A 24,788-nucleotide genomic window follows, 5' to 3' on the forward strand; every position below is an offset into this window, starting at 1 on the left:
ACCAATATATCCGCAACATAAGTTCAACACCAAAGAACGATTAATCGGTCACAGACCACAGAGCAACATCAACCTACGTGCATATACATAAAGTTCAACTTCAGTTTTGACACTTCAATGATGTGGCGTCTGAGTGACAGCTTTTGTGTTTGACACGGCGTGGAAAAGTTTAACTTACGACACTAGTAACTAGGGTATCTGTATCGTCTATTTCGCTACCTAACCTACCAGCTAATACTAGATTCAATCTTTCTTCACATACTTACTATAAATCACCTCACAATCAGGCCTTAAACTTCTAAAAGCCGCTACACCAGCATCAGTTACATTAGTTTCAGACAAATCTAGAAACCGTAGCAATGGCGCTGACGTCGCTAGGTGATCTAGACTCCTGTCTGTAATAGTCCTGAATCCAGTAACGCTTAGGTGCGTAAGAGAAGACCTATCAGGTCTAGCACCGGGTACTTGAGCGCCTGGATAAGGTCCATTAGGGCCTATGTGAACGTAATTAATATCTTCCCCATCAGCTCTCCCAAATCTCCTAATAGCGGAGTCAGTGACGAGTGATGACGCGTCTAAATGTGAGCCGGGCGGTGATAGAAATATGTTTCTTGCGTAGTGGTTTAAGTTGGCGTTTCTGTTGAAAGAGACTACGTGTTCGTTGTCTAGAGACAGACGATAGACGGCGTGGAGGCGTTGGCCCACGTTTACGTATAGAACGTGGTGGCGGGGTTGGGCGTCTTCATCCTGAAAAAAAAAAGGGAAATGTCATCATCTTCCTCGCGTTGTCCCGGCATTTTGCCACGGCTCATGGGAGCCTGGGGTCCGCTTGGCAACAAATCCCAGTTTTTACGAAAGCGACTGCCATCTGACCTTCCAAACCAGAGGGTAAACTAGGCCTTGGGATTAGTCCGGTTTCCTCACGATGTTTTCCTTCACCGAAAAGCGACTGGTAAATATCAAATGATATTTCGTACATAAGTTCCGAAAAACTCATTGGTACGAGCCGGGGTTCGAACCCGCGACCTCCGGATTGCAAGTCGCACGCTCTTACCGCTAGGCCACCAGCGCTTGTTAAAAAAAAAAGGGAAATGTAATATCTTTATATTATGGACGACCGGTCTGGCCTAGTGGGTAGTGACCCTGCCTGTTAAGCCGCGGTCCTGGGTTCGAATCCCGGTAAGGGCATTAATTTGTGTGATGGGCACAGATATTGGTTCCTGAGTCTTGGGTGTTTTCTATGTATTTGTATATTATATATATCGTTGTCTGAGTACCCACAACACAAGCCTTTTTGAGCTTACTGTGGGACTTAGTCAGTTTGTGTAAGAATGTCCTATAATATTTATTTATTTATGGTAAAACAAGACGTGGAAAAAAGACATTTTAAATTTTCAAGATGCGTTACAATATGGTGCCGTGACCAGGATTTTCAATATTGAAATGGGGGTCATCCGTAAATTACGTCACACATACGTCACGTCATACTAGGAGTTGTCACATTTGACAACCCATGGTGTGATGTAAAATTTTTGGCAATATTGTTTTCAACGAAATGGGCAATTCAAATTAGGTATTATTATTTTAATAAAAATATTTTTGATTAAAGCAATGTTAAAGCAAATAAACTTTTTGAAATAAAAATTACATGACTAAAAACGATTATAATTGCAAAAAAACACAAACCAATTATCAGTAATATCAGCTAGGTACAGATGAAGTTGAAATGAGCTAACATAGAGCTACATTCGGGAATCTAAGTTTTAATATGATCTGTACTACTGTACTAACCTCTTGCCCATTCTCTTCTGCATCTTCTGTCTCATCTTCCTTCTCTTCTTCCGGTTCCTTCGAAGTACTAGCCCCTTCGTTGACATTAGGCTTAATGAGGCACTTCAGTGGAACATCATCATCATCAGAACTTGAGCTATCGTCACGTTTCCGCTTCGAAGGCCCAGGGCTTGGCGAGCGTGTCTTCCGTTTCTGTGCTTTCGAAGGTCCAGGTGTCGAATTAGATCTTGATTTTAATACGCTAGACGGAGTAATGATATTGCAACACGTTTTTGGTGGACTGAGATTTGGTCGAGGAGTTATCGATATATTAGGGGACATAGATAGACAGGATATTGTTGATCTTTGATCGTCGGAAGAGCCTGGTCGTGTTGGTGTCGCGTGTATAATCATAGTTGGACTTGACGATGAGTTTGAGGTTGGTTCATTTGATCGTATTGGAGATGCGATTATCGTTGGGGTGTCATTGGAGGTCCCGTGGCGGGAATTTGACCCTGTTGGGGGTCTTGGAGGGTTGGACCTTGGGGTCGATCCTGGACGAAGTGGTGATGCGTTGATGATCATAGTTGGAGAGCTGAGGACTGTTGGTAATGAGCTGTGGACAAAACATAGTTGATGAAAATATTATTTATGTTATAAAAATATCGTAAATACACTGCTGATTAAAGACATTTAACATTTTAACACATTCATTGCCACCCGGCCAAATAAGACATCCGCGCCAGGCCACAAAAATTTCGTTATATATTAAAGCTGTACCACGATCCCGACTATCGGGTCGTCCGGCCTGCGAACGTAATCATAAAATACGTAGATATAGTCGATAGTCGGGTTTTCAGCACTAAATGTGTTAAAGACATTTTGACCTAAGTTTTGATTGGCAACTGAATACGTATGATAAATATGAGTGAGAGTTATTTCCCTTACCTCCCCTTCATTCATTCATTCATTCTGGTAGATCCGTGATATGTACCCTTTTTTCTTAAAATGTGCAATAAAGTTAAAATAAATAAATAGCATAACAACCAACTAGAATTGCACGTATATGCGTTCATAATTTTTTTTTTTATTCTAAACAATATACATTGTGTCGAATAGTAATACATGCATATAATTAGTACAAACATTAAAAACATTAAAAACTAGGGTCAAATATATCTTATCTCTACCAAGTACATATTCAAAAACGAGGCCTTAAAATAGTTACATACAATTCCCATTAAAATATGTCATACACAATTTCATTGATATAATAATAAAATTTAATACTTCTACAACAATAATAATAATGTCAACAATAGATCAATAGGTAGGTATGCCATTTACATTAAAAAAAACCATTAAAATAAATAACAAAATTGGTAACCATTGCAATACTAATTAAAAGATCCATTCACAAATTCATCGATAGAATAATAACATTTGTCAACAAGAAAAGCCATGGTATAATAATATACTCCGCCTGGTACCCTCTTCCGAAATTCGCGAATGACCTAACTGTCACTTGCCTACGTCATCATGCTGTTTACAGGTTCTCAAACTTTAAAATGTGGGAGAATTTTAACCAACGGTGAAAATTATTTTAACGGCATTAATTTGAAGTTATTCATGTAGAAACATAGTAAAATAAAACAAATCTATACTGCACTTTTCACTCCTACTCTTACAGTTCCGAATAGAGCAGCCAACCATTTTCGTAACAAAACATTAATTACCAAGCTTACGACGTGAAAAGTTTGGAAAACACTGCGACTGCTGACACTGAGCGAGAAGGAAATAACAATTAACACGCGTTCGACAAGGATGACGGTCAGGGACAAAATGGCGGATTGTCAAATGTGACAGCGCTATCCTGTGTTGCCAGTAGTAGTAAACAGAATTACCCGAACGTCTGAAATTTCTTTCGTGAATCGGAAGATATTGCTAACGAATAATTAAAAATGACGTGTTATTGTAAAATTGAAGATAAAATACATATAAATGAAAATTATAAAATTATAAAGAAATATTTTAACTTATTAACCATAGATATAATGTACCCATGTAACATGTTATGTTGAAATAAAGTGGCAATGTTATTGTGACGTAGGCAAGTGACACTCTGGGAATAGAAGACCATGTTTTATTAGACCATGAGAAAAGCCTTTAACTTGCGCTTAAATACTTTGCAGTCGGAGATCTGTTTATACTCTATCGGCAGTTTATTAAAAAGATGAACTGCCTGGTAGCTTGCCGAATGTTGTACAACTTTGAATTTAGGCACTAAACTATTTTTAAGGTCTTTTCTTCTTGTTGCAAGTCTTAATCAGGATGGTAAATTATACTAACCTACTGAAATCCGAAGACGTTCCGTTAAGTTTGGCCTGCCAAGTATGATTGGTCTCTTCCGAACACTTTTCAGGAGTATTCGTATCGTCATAGTCAGGTTCCTTTATCTTGTAGTACTCTGGTTCCTGAAACATAATTGAGTCAATCAACTATTTCTTGTTGTTGTTCTGTCCCATCAGCGAGGAGACAATAGTAGCATAGATTGTTAGAAGAACTGCTGTAACATGTTCTACTAACATGCTCAGTAGATGTCCCATCATGGAAAGGTCTTATAACTACCATAAAATGCAAGTTTGGTTTATTTCAATACGAAAAATCTAGAGTTTTAAGAGTGACTCAGGAGACCGTAACCATAGCAACGTGTGACAAGAAAGAGTTGATTAACCCAATTAGAATAATGTTTAAAGGACTTATATCTTTAAACAAGCAATTCTTGTATATGTATTTAATATTTCAGGGATCTCGGAAACGGCTCTAAGGATTTCGATGAAATTTGCTATATGGGGGTTTTCGGGGACGAACAATCGAACTAGCTAGGAGAAACGCGCATTTTTGAGTTTTTATATGTTTTCTTAGCAAAGCTCGGTTTCCCAGATATTATTCCTTATTGCTATTTTTTCTCTGTATTGTTTTTTTTTATTGAGGTCTTCAATAAAGAGTAAGGTGTATCCGTAATTCAGAAATGAAAAATCACAAAAAAAAAATCTAGGTTGTCTCGCTTCTACTGTGTTTTGTTTTCTGTGACACAGACGCAGTTTTATTCGGCATTTTCCGCAAATTGAAAACCATTGTGCTTATTTTGCGTGACAAATGAGGTAGCGCTACTCTAACCACCCCAGCTCCTCCATGAAATCTTGCAAGGTTTACAGGTTGTCCTCTAGTTATAGTTATAGTAGGTTATCTAGGTAGTCTGGGAGACCCTAGGCACCTGATCCTATATACTTCTACCACAGAATAAATAATAGTACTAAGTACAGAAGACTCACTCTCTAACAAAACGCGTCTGTTACGATCAGCACAGATATGGCCGCTAGGTGGCGACAGCGCCACGCGCGGCTTATGGCTTTCCCCAAAATTGGGGCCGAACGGATGTACTTTTAGCTACCTGTAGCAAAGCGACGAAATCGCGGAGTGAGACACGCCTGCTTCTACTTGTTTGCAGTCCAGACGAATGTGTTCTGATGATGCTGTAAACACCTGAGCGAGTCAGCCGAGAGTGAGAGAGACACACACACCTGCTCCTCCCACTGGTCGCGGGGGCTGGTGGGCGCGGCGGGCAGGCAGTCCCGCTTGTGGTGCGAGTGCTGCGGGGGGGGGAGTGAGAGAGACACACACACCTGCTCCTCCCACTGGTCGCGGGGGCTGGTGGGCGCGGCGGGCAGGCAGTCCCGCTTGTGGTGCGAGTGCTGCGGGGGGGGGGGGGGGGGAGTGAGAGAGTCACACACACCTGCTCCTCCCACTGGTCGCGGGGGCTGGTGGGCGCGGCGGGCAGGCAGTCCCGCTTGTGGTGCGAGTGCTGCGGGGGGGGGGGGGGGGGGGGAGTGAGAGAGTCACACACACCTGCTCCTCCCACTGGTCGCGGGGGCTGGTGGGCGCGGCGGGCAGGCAGTCCCGCTTGTGGTGCGAGTGCTGCGGGGGGGGGGGGGGGAGTGAGAGAGTCACACACACCTGCTCCTCCCACTGGTCGCGGGGGCTGGTGGGCGCGGCGGGCAGGCAGTCCCGCTTGTGGTGCGAGTGCTGCGGGGGGGGGGGGGAGTGAGAGACACACACACCTGCTCCTCCCACTGGTCGCGGGGGCTGGTGGGCGCGGCGGGCAGGCAGTCCCGCTTGTGGTGCGAGTGCTGCGGGGGGGGGGGGAGTGAGAGAGACACACACACCTGCTCCTCCCACTGGTCGCGGGGGCTGGTGGGCGCGGCGGGCAGGCAGTACCGCTTGTGGTGCGAGTGCTGCGGGGGGGGGGAGTGAGAGAGACACACACACCTGCTCCTCCCACTGGTCGCGGGGGCTGGTGGGCGCGGCGGGCAGGCAGTCCCGCTTGTGGTGCGAGTGCTGCGGGGGGGGGGGGGGGGAGTGAGAGAGTCACACACACCTGCTCCTCCCACTGGTCGCGGGGGCTGGTGGGCGCGGCGGGCAGGCAGTCCCGCTTGTGGTGCGAGTGCTGCGGGGGGGGGGGGGAGTGAGAGAGACACACACACCTGCTCCTCCCACTGGTCGCGGGGGCTGGTGGGCGCGGCGGGCAGGCAGTACCGCTTGTGGTGCGAGTGCTGCGGGGGGGGGGGAGTGAGAGAGACACACACACCTGCTCCTCCCACTGGTCGCGGGGGCTGGTGGGCGCGGCGGGCAGGCAGTCCCGCTTGTGGTGCGAGTGCTGCGGGGGGGGGGGGGAGTGAGAGAGTCACACACACCTGCTCCTCCCACTGGTCGCGGGGGCTGGTGGGCGCGGCGGGCAGGCAGTCCCGCTTGTGGTGCGAGTGCTGCGGGGGGGGGGGGGGGGAGTGAGAGAGTCACACACACCTGCTCCTCCCACTGGTCGCGGGGGCTGGTGGGCGCGGCGGGCAGGCAGTCCCGCTTGTGGTGCGAGTGCTGCGGGGGGGGGGAGTGAGAGAGACACACACACCTGCTCCTCCCACTGGTCGCGGGGGCTGGTGGGCGCGGCGGGCAGGCAGTCCCGCTTGTGGTGCGAGTGCTGCGGGGGGGGGGGGGGGGGGGGGGAGTGAGAGAGTCACACACACCTGCTCCTCCCACTGGTCGCGGGGGCTGGTGGGCGCGGCGGGCAGGCAGTCCCGCTTGTGGTGCGAGTGCTGCGGGGGGGGGGGGGAGTGAGAGACACACACACCTGCTCCTCCCACTGGTCGCGGGGGCTGGTGGGCGCGGCGGGCAGGCAGTCCCGTTGGGGTGCGAGTGCTGCGGGGGGGGGGGGGGGAGTGAGAGAGACACACACACCTGCTCCTCCCACTGGTCGCGGGGGCTGGTGGGCGCGGCGGGCAGGCAGTCCCGCTTGTGGTGCGAGTGCTGCGGGGGGGGGGAGTGAGAGAGACACACACACCTGCTCCTCCCACTGGTCGCGGGGGCTGGTGGGCGCGGCGGGCAGGCAGTCCCGCTTGTGGTGCGAGTGCTGCGGGGGGGGGGGGGAGTGAGAGACACACACACCTGCTCCTCCCACTGGTCGCGGGGGCTGGTGGGCGCGGCGGGCAGGCAGTCCCGCTTGTGGTGCGAGTGCTGCGGGGGGGGGGGGGGGGAGTGAGAGAGTCACACACACCTGCTCCTCCCACTGGTCGCGGGGGCTGGTGGGCGCGGCGGGCAGGCAGTCCCGCTTGTGGTGCGAGTGCTGCGGGGGGGGGGGGGGGAGTGAGAGAGTCACACACACCTGCTCCTCCCACTGGTCGCGGGGGCTGGTGGGCGCGGCGGGCAGGCAGTCCCGCTTGTGGTGCGAGTGCTGCGGGGGGGGGGGGGGGAGTGAGAGAGTCACACACACCTGCTCCTCCCACTGGTCGCGGGGGCTGGTGGGCGCGGCGGGCAGGCAGTCCCGCTTGTGGTGCGAGTGCTGCGGGGGGGGGGGGGGAGTGAGAGACACACACACCTGCTCCTCCCACTGGTCGCGGGGGCTGGTGGGCGCGGCGGGCAGGCAGTCCCGCTTGTGGTGCGAGTGCTGCGGGGGGGGGGGGGGAGTGAGAGAGTCACACACACCTGCTCCTCCCACTGGTCGCGGGGGCTGGTGGGCGCGGCGGGCAGGCAGTCCCGCTTGTGGTGCGAGTGCTGCGGGGGGGGGGGGGGAGTGAGAGACACACACACCTGCTCCTCCCACTGGTCGCGGGGGCTGGTGGGCGCGGCGGGCAGGCAGTCCCGCTTGTGGTGCGAGTGCTGCGGGGGGGGGGGCGCGGCCCGCGCGGGGGACAGCCACAGCCGGCTCAGCGTGGCGAGCCACCCTAGCGCCGAGACCTCCGAGTCGCCAACTGGAGACCCGCGAAGGTCCAAAGACTGAAACGATACATTAATAATTGGTGCCCTTCACTAAATAGTCGCCATCAGATATATCAAGGCGGCCAGGGCGCTCAAAAAAATTAAACATATTTTAAAGTCGTGATAATAGATAGGGGCTTTGTTCAGATATTTTTGAACACCTTGGACGCTCCGATATGTATGATAGCGATTGTTTTCATAAATTTAGACAAGACAAGACAGAGAAAAGAAGATGCTTCTTTTAATATGTATATAGCATTTTATATCGTGTTAACGCGGATTTCATCTTATCGAGGTTTGAGTTACCGAGGTTCCACTGTATAAATGAATACCTGTAGTTTAGTGAACCCGTATCTAGTCGCTAGGGAGGCGTACGCCACGAACTCGGTCAGCCGCAGGCAATCCCGAGCGTAAAGGTGTTTCAGTATGGGAAGCTTGCTCAGGGGCAGTAATGTGGCTGGCTCCATCCACTCACATTCGCTCACGTCCAACGACTGAAAAAAAAATATATTAAAAGAATGAAGTTAGACGGACGAGTGAAGCGAGGACGGTTAACGATACGAGGCAAGAATACCTATTCCAGATACAATATATACTGTTATTCATTGAAATGATTTGGGTGATTTCGTGTCAAACCCGAGGTCGGTTATCCGAAAATCATCCAGAATCCTATCCTGTCAGTTTATTTTAGGAATTACCCGAATACACCTTAAATCATCACCTACTCACACTAATTGGTTTTTTTTTGCCCAAAGGACTCTTTAGCGATAAGACAGCCTGTTATTTCAAGAGGAATGTTTATGTATAATTTGTTAACCCGTGCGAAGCCGGGGCGGGTCGCTAGTGAAAAATATTTGTCATTGGGTAAAAACACTACTGGAATAATGAAAGCTTACTTCCAAATCGGGCAGCGAATCCTGTATCTTAAATAAGAAGGATCGATCCAGGGGCAGGTTGAAACACTTGGAGCCGCGTAGTGACAGCTTCTTGAGGGTGGGTGGAAACATGCTGATGCTAGTCTGAAACAACATTTTGGTGATCATTTAAACCTAGTATCCTAGATTTATATTTATTTTTTAATAAATTTAAAGATTTTTTTTTTGTGATTTTTCCTTTCTGAACTACGGATACACCTTACTCTTTATTGAAGACCTCAATAAAAAAAAACAATACAGAGAGAAAATAGCAATAAGGAATAATATCTGGGAGACCGAGCTTTGATAAGAAAACATATAAAAACACAAAAATGTTCGATTGTTCGTCCCCGAAAACCCCCATATAGCAAATTTCATCGAAATCCTTAGAGCCGTTTCCGAGATCACTGAAATATATAAATACATATACAAGAATTGCTCGTTTAAAGATATAAGTCCTTTAAACATTATTCTAATTGGGTTAATCAACTCTTTCTTGTCACACGTTGCTATGGTTACGGTCTCGTGAGTCACTCTTAAAATTCTAGGTTTTTCGTATTCAAATGAACCAAACTTGCATTTTATGGTAGTTATAAGACCTTTCCATAATGGGACATCTACTGAGCATGTTAGTAGAACATGTTACAGCAGTTCTTCTAACAATCTATGCTACTATTGTCTCCTCGCTGATAGGACAGAATAACAACAAGAAATAGTTGATTGACCCATGTGCTGGATAATCTAAAACTCCGACTCTAAAAAAGTAAAATCCCACTTCTGATATTTTGCACACTTTAAATTAAACCGTTTGTATGAAGAAATACAGTTGAATTTTGAACTGGCTTGTCAACATTATCCAGTAACAGACTTAACTGATCTACTTTAAAGACACTTAAAGGATGGTGCAATTTAGAAAGAGAGGGTCCGATGTAATGAGGGTGATGGAAGATTAGCTACTAACTTGCCAAGCTGAAACTAAAAACAGAATTTTGGCTTTTTTTTAGGATCGTAGAAGCTTTAGGATTTAAATTAGGCACTTTGTTATGTATAGCTGGTCAAGCAGAGCTTGTCAGTAGAAAAAGGCGGCCAATTTAAAAATACATTTTTTAAATTGGGCGCGAAGGGACATCGTCCCATAGACAAATTGAATTTCGCGCATTTTTTTACGAGATTTGCTTGACCATTGGTCTGGACTGCATGGCTATACTACTAGAGTTGACCATGAGGTCTACATTTAGTGAACCTTTGATCGCCACGCCTATCGTGCGCGTCGCGTCATAGTGAACCTTGTCGGAATGCACGAAGGTTGATATTACCTTACGAAGGTCGATGATATCGTAAAGTATGTGAAAGAAAAAACCGGATTCATCCTGAGGGTCGCGAAGTTGGAATCTCGACACAATGCGAATTTTAATTCCTTCACCAAGGAGGAGTTTTGGCCGAAGGGTGTCAAGTTTCGGCGGTTCCGCGGCCGGTTCCCTGACACCGCGGGGTTGCGTAATGCATCGCAATCATAATGTGTTTTTTAGTGTTTAGTTATATTTTTATAATATGTATGCTAGTTTTAAGGTATGTATGGGCCACTAGTTGCCTGAAATAAACGATTTCATTTCATTTCATTGGCCTGTAGGCGCGCGCGTCAACTCACGTCTTTGGCGGTCAAAGGGTGGCGATGTACTACATAGAGAAATATAAGTAAACAAAGAGTGGTAACTCCATACATCAGTTTTCTTACGAAAACGCTAGTTATTTCGTAGTCGACATCTAACGTCAAGTAGTGGAACTATCAGTACCGCTACTTGACACCAGATGGCATAAGTTTCGCTACTGACGAAAAATGTACTACTAAAACAATTTACAACTAATATTATAAGCAGAAGGAGTTGAAAATAAAGGTCCGGTTAATCTGGTTATAATATTAGCCAAAAACTGTCTAGCGTTTTTGTTTGCCGCGACATCTATTGTCAACTAGCGGAACTGTATAATGTTCGCTACTTGACGTTAGATATCGACTACGAAATAAATCGCGTTTTGGTAAAAAAAAAACCGGCCAAGTGCGAGTCGGACTCGCGCACGGAGGGTTCCTCACCATCAACAAAAAAATAGAGCAAAAAAACGGTCACCCATCCAAGTACTGACCCCGCCCGACGTTGCTTAACTTCGGTCAAAAATCACGTTTGTTGTATGGGAGCCCCACTTAAATCTTTATTTTATTCTGTTTTTAATATTTGTTGTTATAGCGGCAACAGAAATACATCATCTGTGAAAATTTCAACTGTCTAGCTATCACGGTTCGTGAGATACAGCCTGGTGACAGACGGACGGACGGACAGCGGAGTCTTAGTAATAGCATAGAGAAAAAAATACATAGATTGCTCACTCCATACATCAGTTTTAGTACCAAAAAGACTATTAGCATCTAGCATCGAGTAGCGGAACTAGCAGTACTGCTACTTGACAATAGATGTAGCACCGACCGGAAAGTCTTATGCTGTTGAGATAAGACTTTCCGGTCGGAGCTACATCTATTGTCAAGTAGCAGTACTGATAGTTCCGCTACTTGATGCTAGATGCAGACACTGAAATTAATAGTCTAACTGATGTATGGAGTGAGCACTCTTGTCTTACTATATTTCTCTATGTTTTGGTTTAATACATTCATTATATTATAACGGTTTTATATGTGTATATAAAAACAAATACAATTTTTATACACCGAGACTCCAAATAACCCGTACTAATCATTATCTATACCTAAGAAAAGTTATATCACCTACTGCAACTAGTTTTCACGTAAATGTCCTAACGTTGGACACTGTCCTAGTAGTTGATACTCGATGCTAGATGCTAATAGTCTTTTTGGTACTAAAACTGATGTATGGAGTGAGCACTCTATGTATTTTTTTCTCTATGGTATGGACACTCACACAGTTACAGTTGATGTTGCAGTACTCTAGCGCGAGGGATGTGAGCGTCGGGCACGTGTCGGTCAGCTGCCTGAACGTGGACGGTGCCAGAGTGAACTGAGGTCCCGGGCACGTGCTATCCGAGATTATTGGGTCCGATGGACGCGGCCAGGCGAACGCTTCTGGCGAACTGAAAAAAAAAATATCATGGAAGATCTCGTGTGCATACGACTCATAGACTAGGAATCCTCTAGACGGAGTTTAGAGCAATTATTTCATGAAACCGATGCTGCCAAAAATACGGGGGTGCGGGGGACGAGGTGAGCGAGTCCCGTGCCGTGATTGGTCCGTTCAAAGACACGGACCAATCACGGCACGGGATTCTGACACTTTGACTGGAAGATGGAGTAAAACTACCGTATATAGTGGTCAGTCTAGCTCAGTCTAGAGGATGTCTTGTCTGTGAGTCGATTACACAAATTATTAAGTCACACAGAATGAGCCGTCTCGAGAAACACTTTTTGAAAAACGAACCCGAAATCTAAATTTTTAAGTCATAACAACTGTTTTGGCTTGTGTTTTATTCATATTAATTCATATTGTGTAAGATTGTCAGCTGTTTGTTTCCCAATAAATAAATAAAAATGTATTGTTTGCTTGAATTTTCGTTAGTCATAATTCATTCGGTTCAGAAACGCGTCACTTTTCAAGATTGCTATAAAACAAACCTAACCTAACCTATCTAATGGATAACCTTACGAAAATCCTGAAAATTTAACGGTTTCAGTTTTATAAGTAATGATAATATGACAAACAATACATTATGACTTAAAACTTTGTGCGAAACAAAGGGACCCCGTAATATTTCTATACATGGCTAGTGATAGGGTACTAACAAATATAGTTAAAATAAAAGCAAAGGGGAAGGAAGAGCCAGGGTACTAGTAGCGGTACGTAATGTAGAGTCCAGACGAGCTGGGCAAATCGACCGATTTGATCAGGAAAATAATAGGCGCCAATCTCATCTAGCGTCCACACGTACACAATTTAATGACCAATTTGCATTCCATAGATACTAACTTCGAAAATTGGCATTTTTGTGTCCGCATCGGGGAATCAAATTGATGTTTGCGTCCGCACGTCCTGAATTGATCGGACAATTTCATCAGAGTGGCGAAAAATTGTCTCGTCTGGACTCCACTTAAAATTAAAAAAAAACTAAGTCTTACTCTGATCTCTCGTCGTCTATGTACAGCTGCGCGTTGGGACCTAACGACGGGACCTCTATGACCCGCTGTGCTGCAACTAAAAATAGACACAACCATAGAGAAACAAATACATAGAGTGCTCATTCCATACATCAGTTTTGGTACCAAAAAGACTATTAATTTCACAGTCGACATCTAGCATCGAGTAGAGGAATTATCAGTACCGCTACTTGACAATAGATGTTGCACCGACCCAAAAGTCTAATGCCCAACTGTTTTCAGCAAATAATATAACCGAATTAGCCGGAACTCTATTTTTAACTCCTTCTGCTTTAATATTAGTTGTATTGTAAATTGTTGTTTAATACAATTTCGTGAGTCGCGACTCACTAGACATCAAGTAGCAGTACTGATAATTCCGCTACTCGATGCTAGATGTCGACTACGAAAATAATAGTCTTTTTGGTACCAAAACTGATGTATGGAGTGAGCACTCTATGTATTTTTTTCCTACGTTCCAGAACTCGACTTGTAGATGTAGGCGTCAAGACCGCGGACCTACAGTGTCACATGTCATGTGGGCCAGAATGGTTACTGAATGGGTCCCACGGAACACCATAGTTGGTGCGGCCCCCTTCTGCGAGGACGTGATGGTGCAGAAGAAGGCAGCGGAGCGTGGCAGGGAGGTAGATCCGGCCTCTCAGCCAATGCACCGCAATCGCGTTAATCGCGTAGGGCGGCGGCGGTTGGCATACGACCGCCTGTTAAGCCGCCCCCATAAGGGCACTTTTTTTTTTTAACTTTATTGCACAGTAAAAAATGTACAAAAGGCGAACTTAATGCCTGAAGGCATTCTCTACCAGTTAACCCTCGGGCCAAACAGAGAGCAAGCAGTAATAGGTGCAAGAAAAATTTAAAGTACGATCAGTTTAATATTGAACATAATTTTTTATGTTGTAGAACATACTATGGCACTTGTTGGTGGCAGGCCTTGGGACGTCTGTCGCCTACACAAAGGCGCGATGTGTAGCCAACGCGCCCACTGAGGTGAAGGGGTGATTTCCCCAAGAGTCGGGTACGAGTTAGGGTTGCCAGATGGTCGGGATTTGGCGGGATTCTCCCGATATTTAGCATGTATTCCCGATTCCCGACGAAGTGAAAAATGTCCCGAAAAACAGCTTCATGTTATAAAACAATAATTTCAAGTTCCGAACTGTCGTCGAGCGAGCGAGAGACCCGCGTCGAGCGCGTCAGGCAGAGCAGCTGACGTAGTGCCAACAATGTAAAATATCGTTGTTTTTAATACAATAACTTTAATTTGAATGTTTTTTTTTCCCGACTTAAGTCCCAAAATCCCGAAAAATTTATATATTTTCCCGATAATAGCGCCTTTCGATCTGGCAACCCTAGTCCGAGTCCGGACGGCCGCTGGCGAGGTTGCGGAAGAGTACTTCGGCGTTCCTGGGACCTCGCCGTATAGCAGCGAGGCGGCAACAGAAGGGTTTAGTAGGTAAACCTGGGGTCATTAGCCCACAACAGGGAGTCCCACATAACCATCCCGGCCCGTCCCCGCGCCGGGTGGTAGGCGTAAAGCGTTTCCCCTCTTTAAAAAAAAAGGTCAGGGTGCAGTCAGACCGATAAGGAGATGGCGGGACGACTTGGACACATTCTACTCGAAATGGGAACATACCAACTTTATTTATTTATGATTATTTCATCACCAACGACAGGGTCGATTAAGAGAAACGAGAGTCGGACACTAAATTAGGCTAAAACGTACATGTATCTCTCCGGTCGTCGGGCTGATTATTGTTGTCCTCTTCCTTCCCGTTGTCCTTATCAACTCCCCTCTCTTTCGCTGCCTCTATCTCCTCTCTTGTCTGGTTGACGTGGCCGAGGCATCTGTAAATACCATGTTTATGTCAAATGGGTAAAATTCTTTTCGTTGTCTTGTTTTTTGTCCCGAAACCATGTGACCAGTACCAGCGCAGACGCGCGCCACGCTACAGTTGCCATAGCAACCGGCCCAGTATACACTAGCTACTCACTCTCTCGCCTCCCTCGCGTAGCCGCTGACCAGCAGCTCGCGCGTGCCGGCGTGCAGCGCGCGCGCCAGGTACCAGCGCAGCCTCACGTGTACAGTTGCCATAGCAACCGGCCCAGTATACACTAGCTACTCACTCTCTCGCCTCCCTCGCGTAGCCGCTGACCAGCAGCTCGCGCGTGCCGGCGTGCAGCGCGCGCGCCAGGTACCAGCGCAGCCTCACGTGTACAGTTGCCATAGCAACCGGCCCAGTATACACTAGCTACTCACTCTCTCGCCTCCCTCGCGTAGCCGCTGACCAGCAGCTCGCGCGTGCCGGCGTGCAGCGCGCGCGCCAGGTACCAGCGCAGCCTCACGTGTACAGTTGCCATAGCAACCGGCCCAGTATACACTAGCTACTCACTCTCTCGCCTCCCTCGCGTAGCCGCTGACCAGCAGCTCGCGCGTGCCGGCGTGCAGCGCGCGCGCCAGGTACCAGCGCAGACGGGCGCGGCCCCACGGCTGCCCGCGCCCGTCCACGGTCTGCCAGAGAGACCGGTCCAGTATGAGCGCTCCTAGGCGGGGGCCGGTGCTGCGCCAAAATAATATTTTTATTTCTCAAAGGTATTCGAAAAACCTCCGTATAATCTTAATAACGAGCCAAAAACTCTATAGGATAGGCCTGGCCTATAAAACCTATAGTGAATGATACAACTACACACAGCTACATTACTGACGACTGGTCTGGCCTAGTGGGTAGTGACCCTACCTGTGAAGCCGCGGTCCTGGGTTCGAATCCCGGTAAGGGAATTTATTTGTGTGATGGGCACAGATATTTGTTCCTGAGTCTTGAGTGTTTTCTATGTATTTATGTATTTGTATATTATATATATCGTTGTCTGAGTACCCGCAACACAAGCCTCCTTAAGCTTACTGTGGGACTTAGGCAATCTGTGTAAGAATGTCCTATAATATTTATTTATTCATAAATCCAAAAGAAAAACAAAACAGAGGAAAAGAAGGAAAGGCAAAAGGATTTCTAACTGTATATAAATTGAACTTATATAAATAGTACTTACTATCCGAGCGCCTTGAGGTCTCTCGGCGTGAGGTACTGCAGTATCATCAGTAGGACATCATCTGACAGGTCCAGGAGTTGGACCTCCTGGACCCCGTTGGGATAACGCTTTGAGGGTGGCGTTTCTGTAGACAAAAAAAAAGAATTATATCCAAAGGATTAATCCTTTAACTTCTCGCGAATGACTTTGAATGACGTTTCGTTTTAAATTTCTCTCTGCTGGGTGATTCTCTTGAAAGAATCTCAACGGCAGCTTTCAAGCGAAATATGTACAAGGTTACAGCTACTTTCAAGAGAATCGGCCTACAGAGAGAGCTGGCATTTCCAACGTCATTCTTCAAGATAATATTTCGGGCTTCAACACGAGATGAGATGAATAGGTACAGTAAGCTGCAGAGTTAAGTGACCCCCACGCTGCCCTGGATAGAAATTTGTTTGCAGAGGGGCCATCAGTACATCCATTATTTCCACTAGTGTTCGACCAAGAATTCGGTTTCAGTTTCGGCAGGTTTCGGCATAAAAATCGTGTTTCGGCCGAACGTTCGGTTTTTGCCCAAATTAGAGGAAAGTAATTTAATTACCATTGCCGTTGCATAAGTTATCGGATATATCGGAGTAGCCAATGTGTTTACAAATATCTGAACCCCATTATCAAGTCGTTAGAGTACATGTTTAGATATTTCTGAACAATTTAAGCGCTCCAATATATCTGATGTGGTACTTTTATCTCTGTGACGCAAGTACTCAACCTTTGGTTCAAGTTCGAAATAAACAAGACACCGAAGTCCCATAAATAACTCTCCCGGGCCAATCGATAATGCAACAGGCTGCATGCAACAACCCCTTCCGTCTCCCTCTGACACTGTCTCCCTCTCACGCGACCTACATCAAGGTAATTGAATTGTGTTACGGAGGACTAAGTACGACCAGGCGTGTCTCACTCCGCGATTTCGTCGCTTTGCTACAGGTAGCTAAAAGTACATCCGTTCGGCCCCAATTTTGGGGAAAGCCATAAGCCGCGCGTGGCGCTGTCGCCACCTAGCGGCCATATCTGTGCTGATCGTAACAGACGCGTTTTGTTAGAGAGTGAGTCTTCTGTACTTTAGTACTATTATTTATTCTGTGGTACGACCAAAAAGTGTGACCGAAAGGGAAGGCAAACTATAGTAAGATGATATTATTGGTCAGTACCCTTAGTGCAAATTTAATTGGATAGGGGCTATTCATAAATTACGTCATTTCAAATTAAGGGGGGGGGGGGGGGGGGTGTCTGGACATCGGACGATGGTAGCAAGACGTAGGAGGAAACGGGGTCATTCGAAACATGATTTTTAGATGATTTTAGGGGGAGGGTCAAAAATCGTCAAAAATAGATGACGTAATTTATGGACAGCCCCATAGCGTAACTTACGTAAAGTCTCATTTTGTATGGAATTCCCCGGAACGTCCCGCTTGGCGCGCTGTTCAAAATCCCATAGAGAAATAGACATAAGTAATGTCGGGAGGTTGGTATTAATTGTGTACTGTAATATGAAAACGAATCCTATTCCTACTAATATTACAAATGCGACACGACAGTAACTCTCTGTCTGTCTGTTTCACGTCTGATTCACACTTAAGCCCCACCATACGCGCGTTGAAAAAGCTGCCGTGCGAATGGGGGCTAAACCGCTGAAGTGATTTAAGGGCCCACAGATTACCAGTTCACCGGACAATATCGGCCTGTCAATTGTTCGGAACTGTCACCTTTTGCGTTTAACTGACAGGTTGATATCATCCGCGGAACTGGTAATCTGTGGGGCCCTTTAGATAAAATTTGGCCAAAAAATATAACTTGATTAATCGATAATCCCTTAGTTAGATTAGAACATCACTACATAGTATAAAACAAAGTCGCTTTCCGATGTCTGTCTGTCTGTATGTATGCTTAGATCTTTAAAACTACGCAACGGATTTTGATGCGGTTTTTTTAAATAGAGTGATTCAAGAGGAAGGTTTATGTATAATTTGTTAACCCGAAGGCGGATCGCTAGTTTAAGAATATAATTTGATTTGTTCCCTAGTTAGGTATATAAATACATCAACCAGTCACGATTCTGGAATCCTAAAGATACTTCACATTGACTCATCATGACAAGGACTCGCGGTCGTCACTCCCGTATCATCTCTAAAAACATCTCATTGGGTCAATTTGTATCGCCTTCCAAACTGAAAATGACTGTCGCAAGCGTTATTTACCGGAAATATATTTTTTGACCGAGCGATAGCAAATGTCTTCGTTTTAGGATGGGCAATATTTCTTTCGTATGTCCGAATATTCTTCTCTACAGGTCGCTTTTCTCAACAGATTCTCGTGAAAATTTCGTTATCGATTTAGTTTTTGGAAATTTTACAAGATGGTGGTGCCATGTCATGGGGGTTCGCTGCCGACTGTGTTTACCCCCTACATGTATTTCGCACATATCCATTATTTGCTCCCTTGCGGATCGAAAGCAACATGCCAAAGCTTTGACATAGGTACTGAAATGTGTGCAACAAAGCAAAAAGTATATATGCACGGTCCGCGACCCTTTTACCGCGACTGACACCAACGACTTCGAGCGTATGGACAGACTGTTGAACAAAATCCGTATACATACATATACCTAATAAAAACTCGCATTTTATTGAAATGTTTGTTTTGTAATTGTTAAAACTATCGTAATCCTTCCTTAAAACGACTGCCTAACGGCCTGGCCACGACATTGCGCGACTGGCTTCGGCTAAGGCGAAAACCATAGGTGTGAACGAAAGGTCCGATCGCTGTGTCTCGCTCCAATATATGGTTGTCGCCTTAGCCTAAGCCAGTCGCGCAATGTCGTGGCCAGCGCGTTAGCACTCTTAGCAGTGTCAAACTGACATATTCGCTAACATCTGCGTAGTGCGTAACTTACTTTCTATACATCTCGCTCGCGCTAATATGCGAGTACGAGCGAAATGCATAGAAAGTAAGTTACGCACACGCTAGCGAATATGTCAGTGTCAAACTGGTTGTAAAGTAGTCTCCATGTGAATATTTTAACGGCATTTGCCCTCGATTAAAACGTATAAAAACGCAATATAACAACGACAATATTGCACACTAGCGCCACTGCTAAATAATCGTGATTACCTTTCGTAATCACGATTATTTAGCAGTAGCGCTAGTGTGCACGTTGATGGGCTCTTAACAGTGTAGAGGTTGGTACAGACATCAGATATATCGGAACGGGCATGGTGCTCAATAATATCTGAACTTTAACTTGATAATAGAGGCTGTGTTCAGATATTTGTGAACCGATATGTACGTATGCAAATTGAAATGGAACCTAGTTGCCTGGGCTGGACACTGGACGCTCGATCGATGTAGCTCCGGCGTGTAACCTAGGTTACCTATCGGGGCATTTGTGCTCATTGATGCGTAGACATGTGTGTATGGACAACTACAACAACTGGGTTTAAAGTGCACAGTTACGGGTATTCTTTGTCGAGTTTATTTAGGGTTTACTTTCATAGGTTCCTTGTCTAATATTTGTGAATGTACGTTACAACTAGAGATGCCACGAATATTCGGCAACTATTCGGTATTCGGCCTATTCGGCCACTTTGCCGAATATTCGGTATTCGGCCGAATGTTGCCTACTATTCGGCCGAATACCGAATATCTGTTGCCGCTAACTAAAAAGAAAAATTACACAAAAAATATACCAAAAATTAGGTATATTTAATATTTAAAAAGTATTATTGGAAAGTTGTTAAATAGGAAGGCTCTTTTTTTAAGCATTTGTTGTTTATGAAATATTTTGTTTTTATCATGGGTCTGATTTGATTGACTCTAACTACATTCATTAGTTCTGTTTTACAAAAAATATATCTTAGCAAACGTTGCGCTTTGTTGGCGAACAGTTTTCATAATAATTGTGACTCACAATGTTCGCCTCTCATGCCGAATATTCGGTATTCGGCCAAAACCACTATTCGGGGCATCTCTAATCGTTACCCTACATGTATACCACAGCAGTTTAATTGACCGAGCGTTAGCGAAGTTTTCCGTTTCCGTTTCAGCTTGGGCAAAAACGCTTTCGTATGTCCGGATGTTCTCTACAGGTCGCAATCCTCAACCTTCGATCAACACGGGCTTCCGGCACGGAAGGGATAGGCCCAAGCGATATCTTGACATTCAAATCATTCTGCCATTTTTCGCGTGCACACAGTCGCACTTCTCACACACTTACATACAAAATTTAATCTGTAATGACGACACAAATACATAGAAAATGACACCCTACACAGACAAATCTTGCACACCTCGATCTGTTTTTGTGTACGGACGAGTCACAAGTGTCACAACACGCACACTAACACATTTTCGTCAAAGAATTTTATCGTTTTCTGAGAGATGAGAAATCGGATTTGTCGCTCGACCGATCCGCAATTTGTACTGGGCGAGGAAAATCGATAAATCCAGCAATTACATGAAACTGATAATAATTGTGTTTAAATGTAATTAAACGTATGACATGTAAAAAAAATATTACATGTGAAATGTAACACCTTCTCTTTGTAAATTTGATGTCCCCGACCTCTTTTTACAACAAAAAAACCGAGCAATTAGGCATTTTTTCTGCTGCTGTGTTCACTGGCGCGTCTGGACTCGGTCTAGTTTAAAATCCGAGCGCAACTAGTTTTATTACCCGCGCTAGATCAGTTGATCTTGTACATACCTAGGCAGAGGGGAGTGAATGCCGCATCCCTTCCGTGTTGATCGAAGGCTTCTGTAGTGTATTTAGCTGTGTGACGACCGGTCTAGCCTAGTGACCCTGGCTGTGAAGCCGCGGTCCTGGTACCGAATCCCAGTAAGGGCAATTATTTGTGTGATGAGCGCAGATATTTGTTCCTGAGTCGTGGTTGTTTTCTATGTATTTAAGTATTTGTATATTATATCTATCGTTGTCTGAGTACCCACAACACAAGCCTTCTTGAGCTTACCGTGGGGCTTAGTCAATTTGTGTAAAAAAGATGTCCATTAATATTTATTATTTGTATCTCCTTTTTTGGGATCACGGGCCTATAAATCCCGGTCTTTTGATAGGCTTGCGTGGGGATATAGATCCAACACGTAGAGGCCCTTTGGAGAGTTTTAATGTCATGTAGAACGACTGCTGGGACCCGTTTACAGGTGCAACAATAGACACCCATGAACCGGTCTCAGCAGGCATTGGGACTATTGTACAAAAAAGTGAACAGAATACCGGTCTATGGATTGAAGTTTGGTTGGACTATGAGACTGGGCTATTGCAAAGACTTACGGACACCTGCCATAACAAGGTTTACACAAGTTATCGAGGCAGGTGGTGACTTGCCGCGCACTAGATGGGCCCCTGAAACTGCCGTCGCGAAGACGACCAGGGGCAACATCGGTGTGAGCGGCTCAGGGGTGTCGAGAGGTGTACACCGCTTTCTACCCAGTGACTTAAACAGCCACTGTGCCAACTCGCGCTTACGCAAATTTCACTTCCACCCCTGGAGCATATAGCTCTAACGACTCCTCTCTGGACGGCCAATGAAGGCAAGCCAGAGCCGAGAGTCCTGCGGGTCCCCTTGAGGTTCCACTCCGACCGACGACGAAGACACGCTGGAGACGGAGACCCTGACCGACTCTCTGGAGCACTCGGGTCCGTGGGGTCGTTACTCCCCAACAGCTCGCCACAAGCTGCCCTAATATTTATTTATTATTTATTTATTTAGCTATTAATTTGGCATGGCAGCATTGGCAACACAGTAGGATTATTGCTACAATTATTATTGTTTTTTATTATTGAATTTTACAGTTAACACATTCACTGCCAGCGACCCATTAGGCAGGTTCTCGGTTCGTAGTTGCTTTTCACTAGATTCGGATTTTCGCTTGTAGCGCGTAGCTCGCGCTGGCACCGAATGTGTTATAGTCAAATTAATTTAAAGAATATATAATGAATTTTTGCAATTTTCGCCATAGCTGTCATATTACGCCTCAGAAACTTTCGCGCGGGTCACCATTGGCGCCTGGCTCCCGCGGGCCGGACGTTTTGGGTGTCGGCGGGCCGGATTGGAACGCGTCGCCGGCCATTTGGGCCGCGGGCCGGGGTTCGGAGAGCCCTGATCTAGATAGATACTTGTGTATCAAGTAAAACTATGCCCAAAAAAAGCTTTGGTAAATAAAACTAGATAGATACTCAGAAGTTTTCATTATTTTCTGTAAAGATAAGCAACTCGCAAACGTTGACTCTGTAAAAATGTGCTTTAGGTTTTATAATTGCAATTCAGTTATGTTAACTTGGTTAAATATAACAGTACCGATAATAACTGCTACAAAAAGCAAACTGATCAAAAAATTGCTACACAGTTTGACTACTATAAGGACAATTTCCTTTTTCAGTTAAATTATTCTAAAAAATTGTTAAAAGAAATCAGATAATCAAAGGAATTAAGATTTTTTGTACACCTTTAACCCTAGATTACAAACCGGAAACCATGAAATAAATCAAAATAACACTGTTTATATCAACGCGAAGTCACGGCCAACGTATCTTAATTTGTTGCTTCCAAAGCATATAAACACACAAAAACAATGGATGGATAATTGATGAAAACATTATTTTACCAACTTACCGTCCTGTATGCAGCCGCTGTCGTCCATCTCTTGCTTTTCTTCACTTTCAGCTTGCAGAGAGCCCATTATTAACAATCAAAACGTATATTCATGCAAAGAATCACTCGAGTACACGAAAGTAAAACACAGGCGAGAACAAAGGAATATCCGGCTAAGCCGAAGTGCTGATTAATAGCAGCAAACGTAAACAAATGTTGGAACGATTCCAATTACGCGATTGGCTTTCCTGAGAACCCGAAAATGAATGATTTTGGTTTTCGTTTTCGACGGTCGGACGCAAACTCCGAATCAAATGTCAAACTCCGTGATGCCACTTTGACACATAGGGTTGGGATGAAGATGAAACAAGATGAAAATAAAAAAAACCGGTTGCATTTTAAACGTGATTTTAAACGTAGTAAAAAGTGAATAAATGTTTTTTTATTCACTTTTATTTGAAGGCTATCTACCTTATTTAGAAAAATATAATTGAATTATGTACTTTGTCAAATATATTTAAAATAAATTGTTCAAATATATTGGTTGACCAAGTATAATATGATTACTTATACTTGGTCAACCAGATCTTGACAGTAGAAAAAGGCGGCAAATTTGAAAAATGTAGGTGCGAAGGGATATCGTCCCATAGAAAATTTGAATTTCGCGCCTTTTTTTACTGACAAGATTTGGTTGACCAGCTATATTTAAAACGATATACAATAGCAATGATAGATTCAAGCGTTATTAAGTGGAAGTCAAACAGCTTACAATATATTCTCAAATGTCTCAAATCAAATGTCAATTTTAAAAAAAAAATCTTTCCAATTTTGACGGGAGCTCGTGCTCCACGTTTGTTTATATTTTTATTGCATAAACGAGATGGCGAAGTCTCTCCGCAGCAGGTGGAAGCGAAAATGTCGCGCCGTCAAACGGGAGCGCTATGCTGTGAAAGAACTAAGCAGGCTAAAGAAGATGCTCGGAATAAAAGAAGAAGAAAAGGTCAAAGAAAGTGAGGTTATGGAATCCGACCAAGTTATTTTCTTGGATGCTGGCGAGGTGAAAAACAAGAAGAATAAGAAGAAAGCTAAAGTTGCCGAGCCAGAACAAGATCCTGAAGACGTTGAGATGAGTTCTGATGACGAGAAAATAGAGGTAGAAGGGGAGGATGGCAAGAAACGTGTTTTCAACAGTAAAACGCTCAAAGATCAGAATGGACAGTACCCAGTATGGCTGCATAAGAGGAAAATCGCGAAACTTAACAAGGTCGGCAAGAAAAACGTGAAGAAACGAGCAAAGAAGCGTAGACGTTAGTTAAGTGAATATGGTATTGCATTAAAGTTAAGTTCTCAATGTAAATGTTTTATTTACTGTCACGGAATTACTCCCATTTCTTCATTTCTGATGTTTACATGCGTTACACATTACAGAGTTGTATGCCTAATAACTTCTCTTGCTCTCAAATCAATTATTTGCTATACATAGGGTTATTGTATGGACAAAAGTAAACACAAAAACAAGTGTTAGTAGTTTTATTCTAATAACTTGCATGGAACAATTTACACATTCAGTGCCGATAACCAGACTATCAGGTATTTCATGATTTCGTTCCCAGGACGGACGACCCAATAGTCAGGATCGTGGTACTACAGCTTCATATGACGAAATTGACAGAAGATAATAACAATAGGCTTTATCAATATAAAGCTTTATTGTCCTAACAGGGCAATCCCTGTTAATTAAACTTTTCGTATTTTGTATTTTAACACATTAACTGCCAGACAAAAAACGGCACACTACCCAAGAAACTGGTCGTCTATAGCTGCAACACAGCTGCTGTGTATAAAACAACCCGCCCAGCGGGTTGTCCAGCATCTGAGCAAAATTCACGAGCGCCCACCAGGTGCGTTCCTGGCAGTAAATGTGTTAACTCT

General features: G+C 45.0%; 2 protein-coding genes across 2 annotated transcripts; one reads left to right on the top strand and one right to left on the bottom strand.

The window, feature by feature from the left end:
• Nucleotides 1-226: 226 nt before the first annotated feature.
• On the bottom strand, nucleotides 227-23,184 carry LOC134660072 (serine/arginine repetitive matrix protein 1-like). Its single transcript, XM_063515772.1, has 20 exons — nucleotides 22,878-23,184; nucleotides 16,210-16,333; nucleotides 15,555-15,722; nucleotides 14,888-15,009; nucleotides 13,129-13,204; nucleotides 11,921-12,089; nucleotides 8,976-9,098; nucleotides 8,412-8,573; nucleotides 7,807-8,097; nucleotides 7,379-7,768; nucleotides 7,063-7,338; nucleotides 6,852-6,920; nucleotides 6,634-6,702; nucleotides 6,209-6,487; nucleotides 5,892-6,065; nucleotides 5,680-5,856; nucleotides 5,355-5,525; nucleotides 4,120-4,244; nucleotides 1,792-2,386; nucleotides 227-747 (listed from the first exon to the last, which is right to left on the bottom strand). Exons 1-20 carry the CDS (start codon nucleotides 22,942-22,944, stop codon nucleotides 244-246), a joined length of 4,131 nt encoding a protein of 1,376 aa, XP_063371842.1. The 5' UTR covers nucleotides 22,945-23,184; the 3' UTR covers nucleotides 227-243.
• Nucleotides 23,185-23,667: 483 nt separating this feature from the next.
• LOC134659923 (protein LLP homolog) lies at nucleotides 23,668-24,207 on the top strand. The gene has a single exon (XM_063515615.1). It carries the CDS (start codon nucleotides 23,737-23,739, stop codon nucleotides 24,166-24,168), a length of 432 nt encoding a protein of 143 aa, XP_063371685.1. The 5' UTR covers nucleotides 23,668-23,736; the 3' UTR covers nucleotides 24,169-24,207.
• Nucleotides 24,208-24,788: the final 581 nt, after the last annotated feature.

Source organism: Cydia amplana, chromosome 26, assembly GCF_948474715.1.
Source record: "Cydia amplana chromosome 26, ilCydAmpl1.1, whole genome shotgun sequence".
Lineage (NCBI taxonomy): Eukaryota > Metazoa > Arthropoda > Insecta > Lepidoptera > Tortricidae > Cydia > Cydia amplana.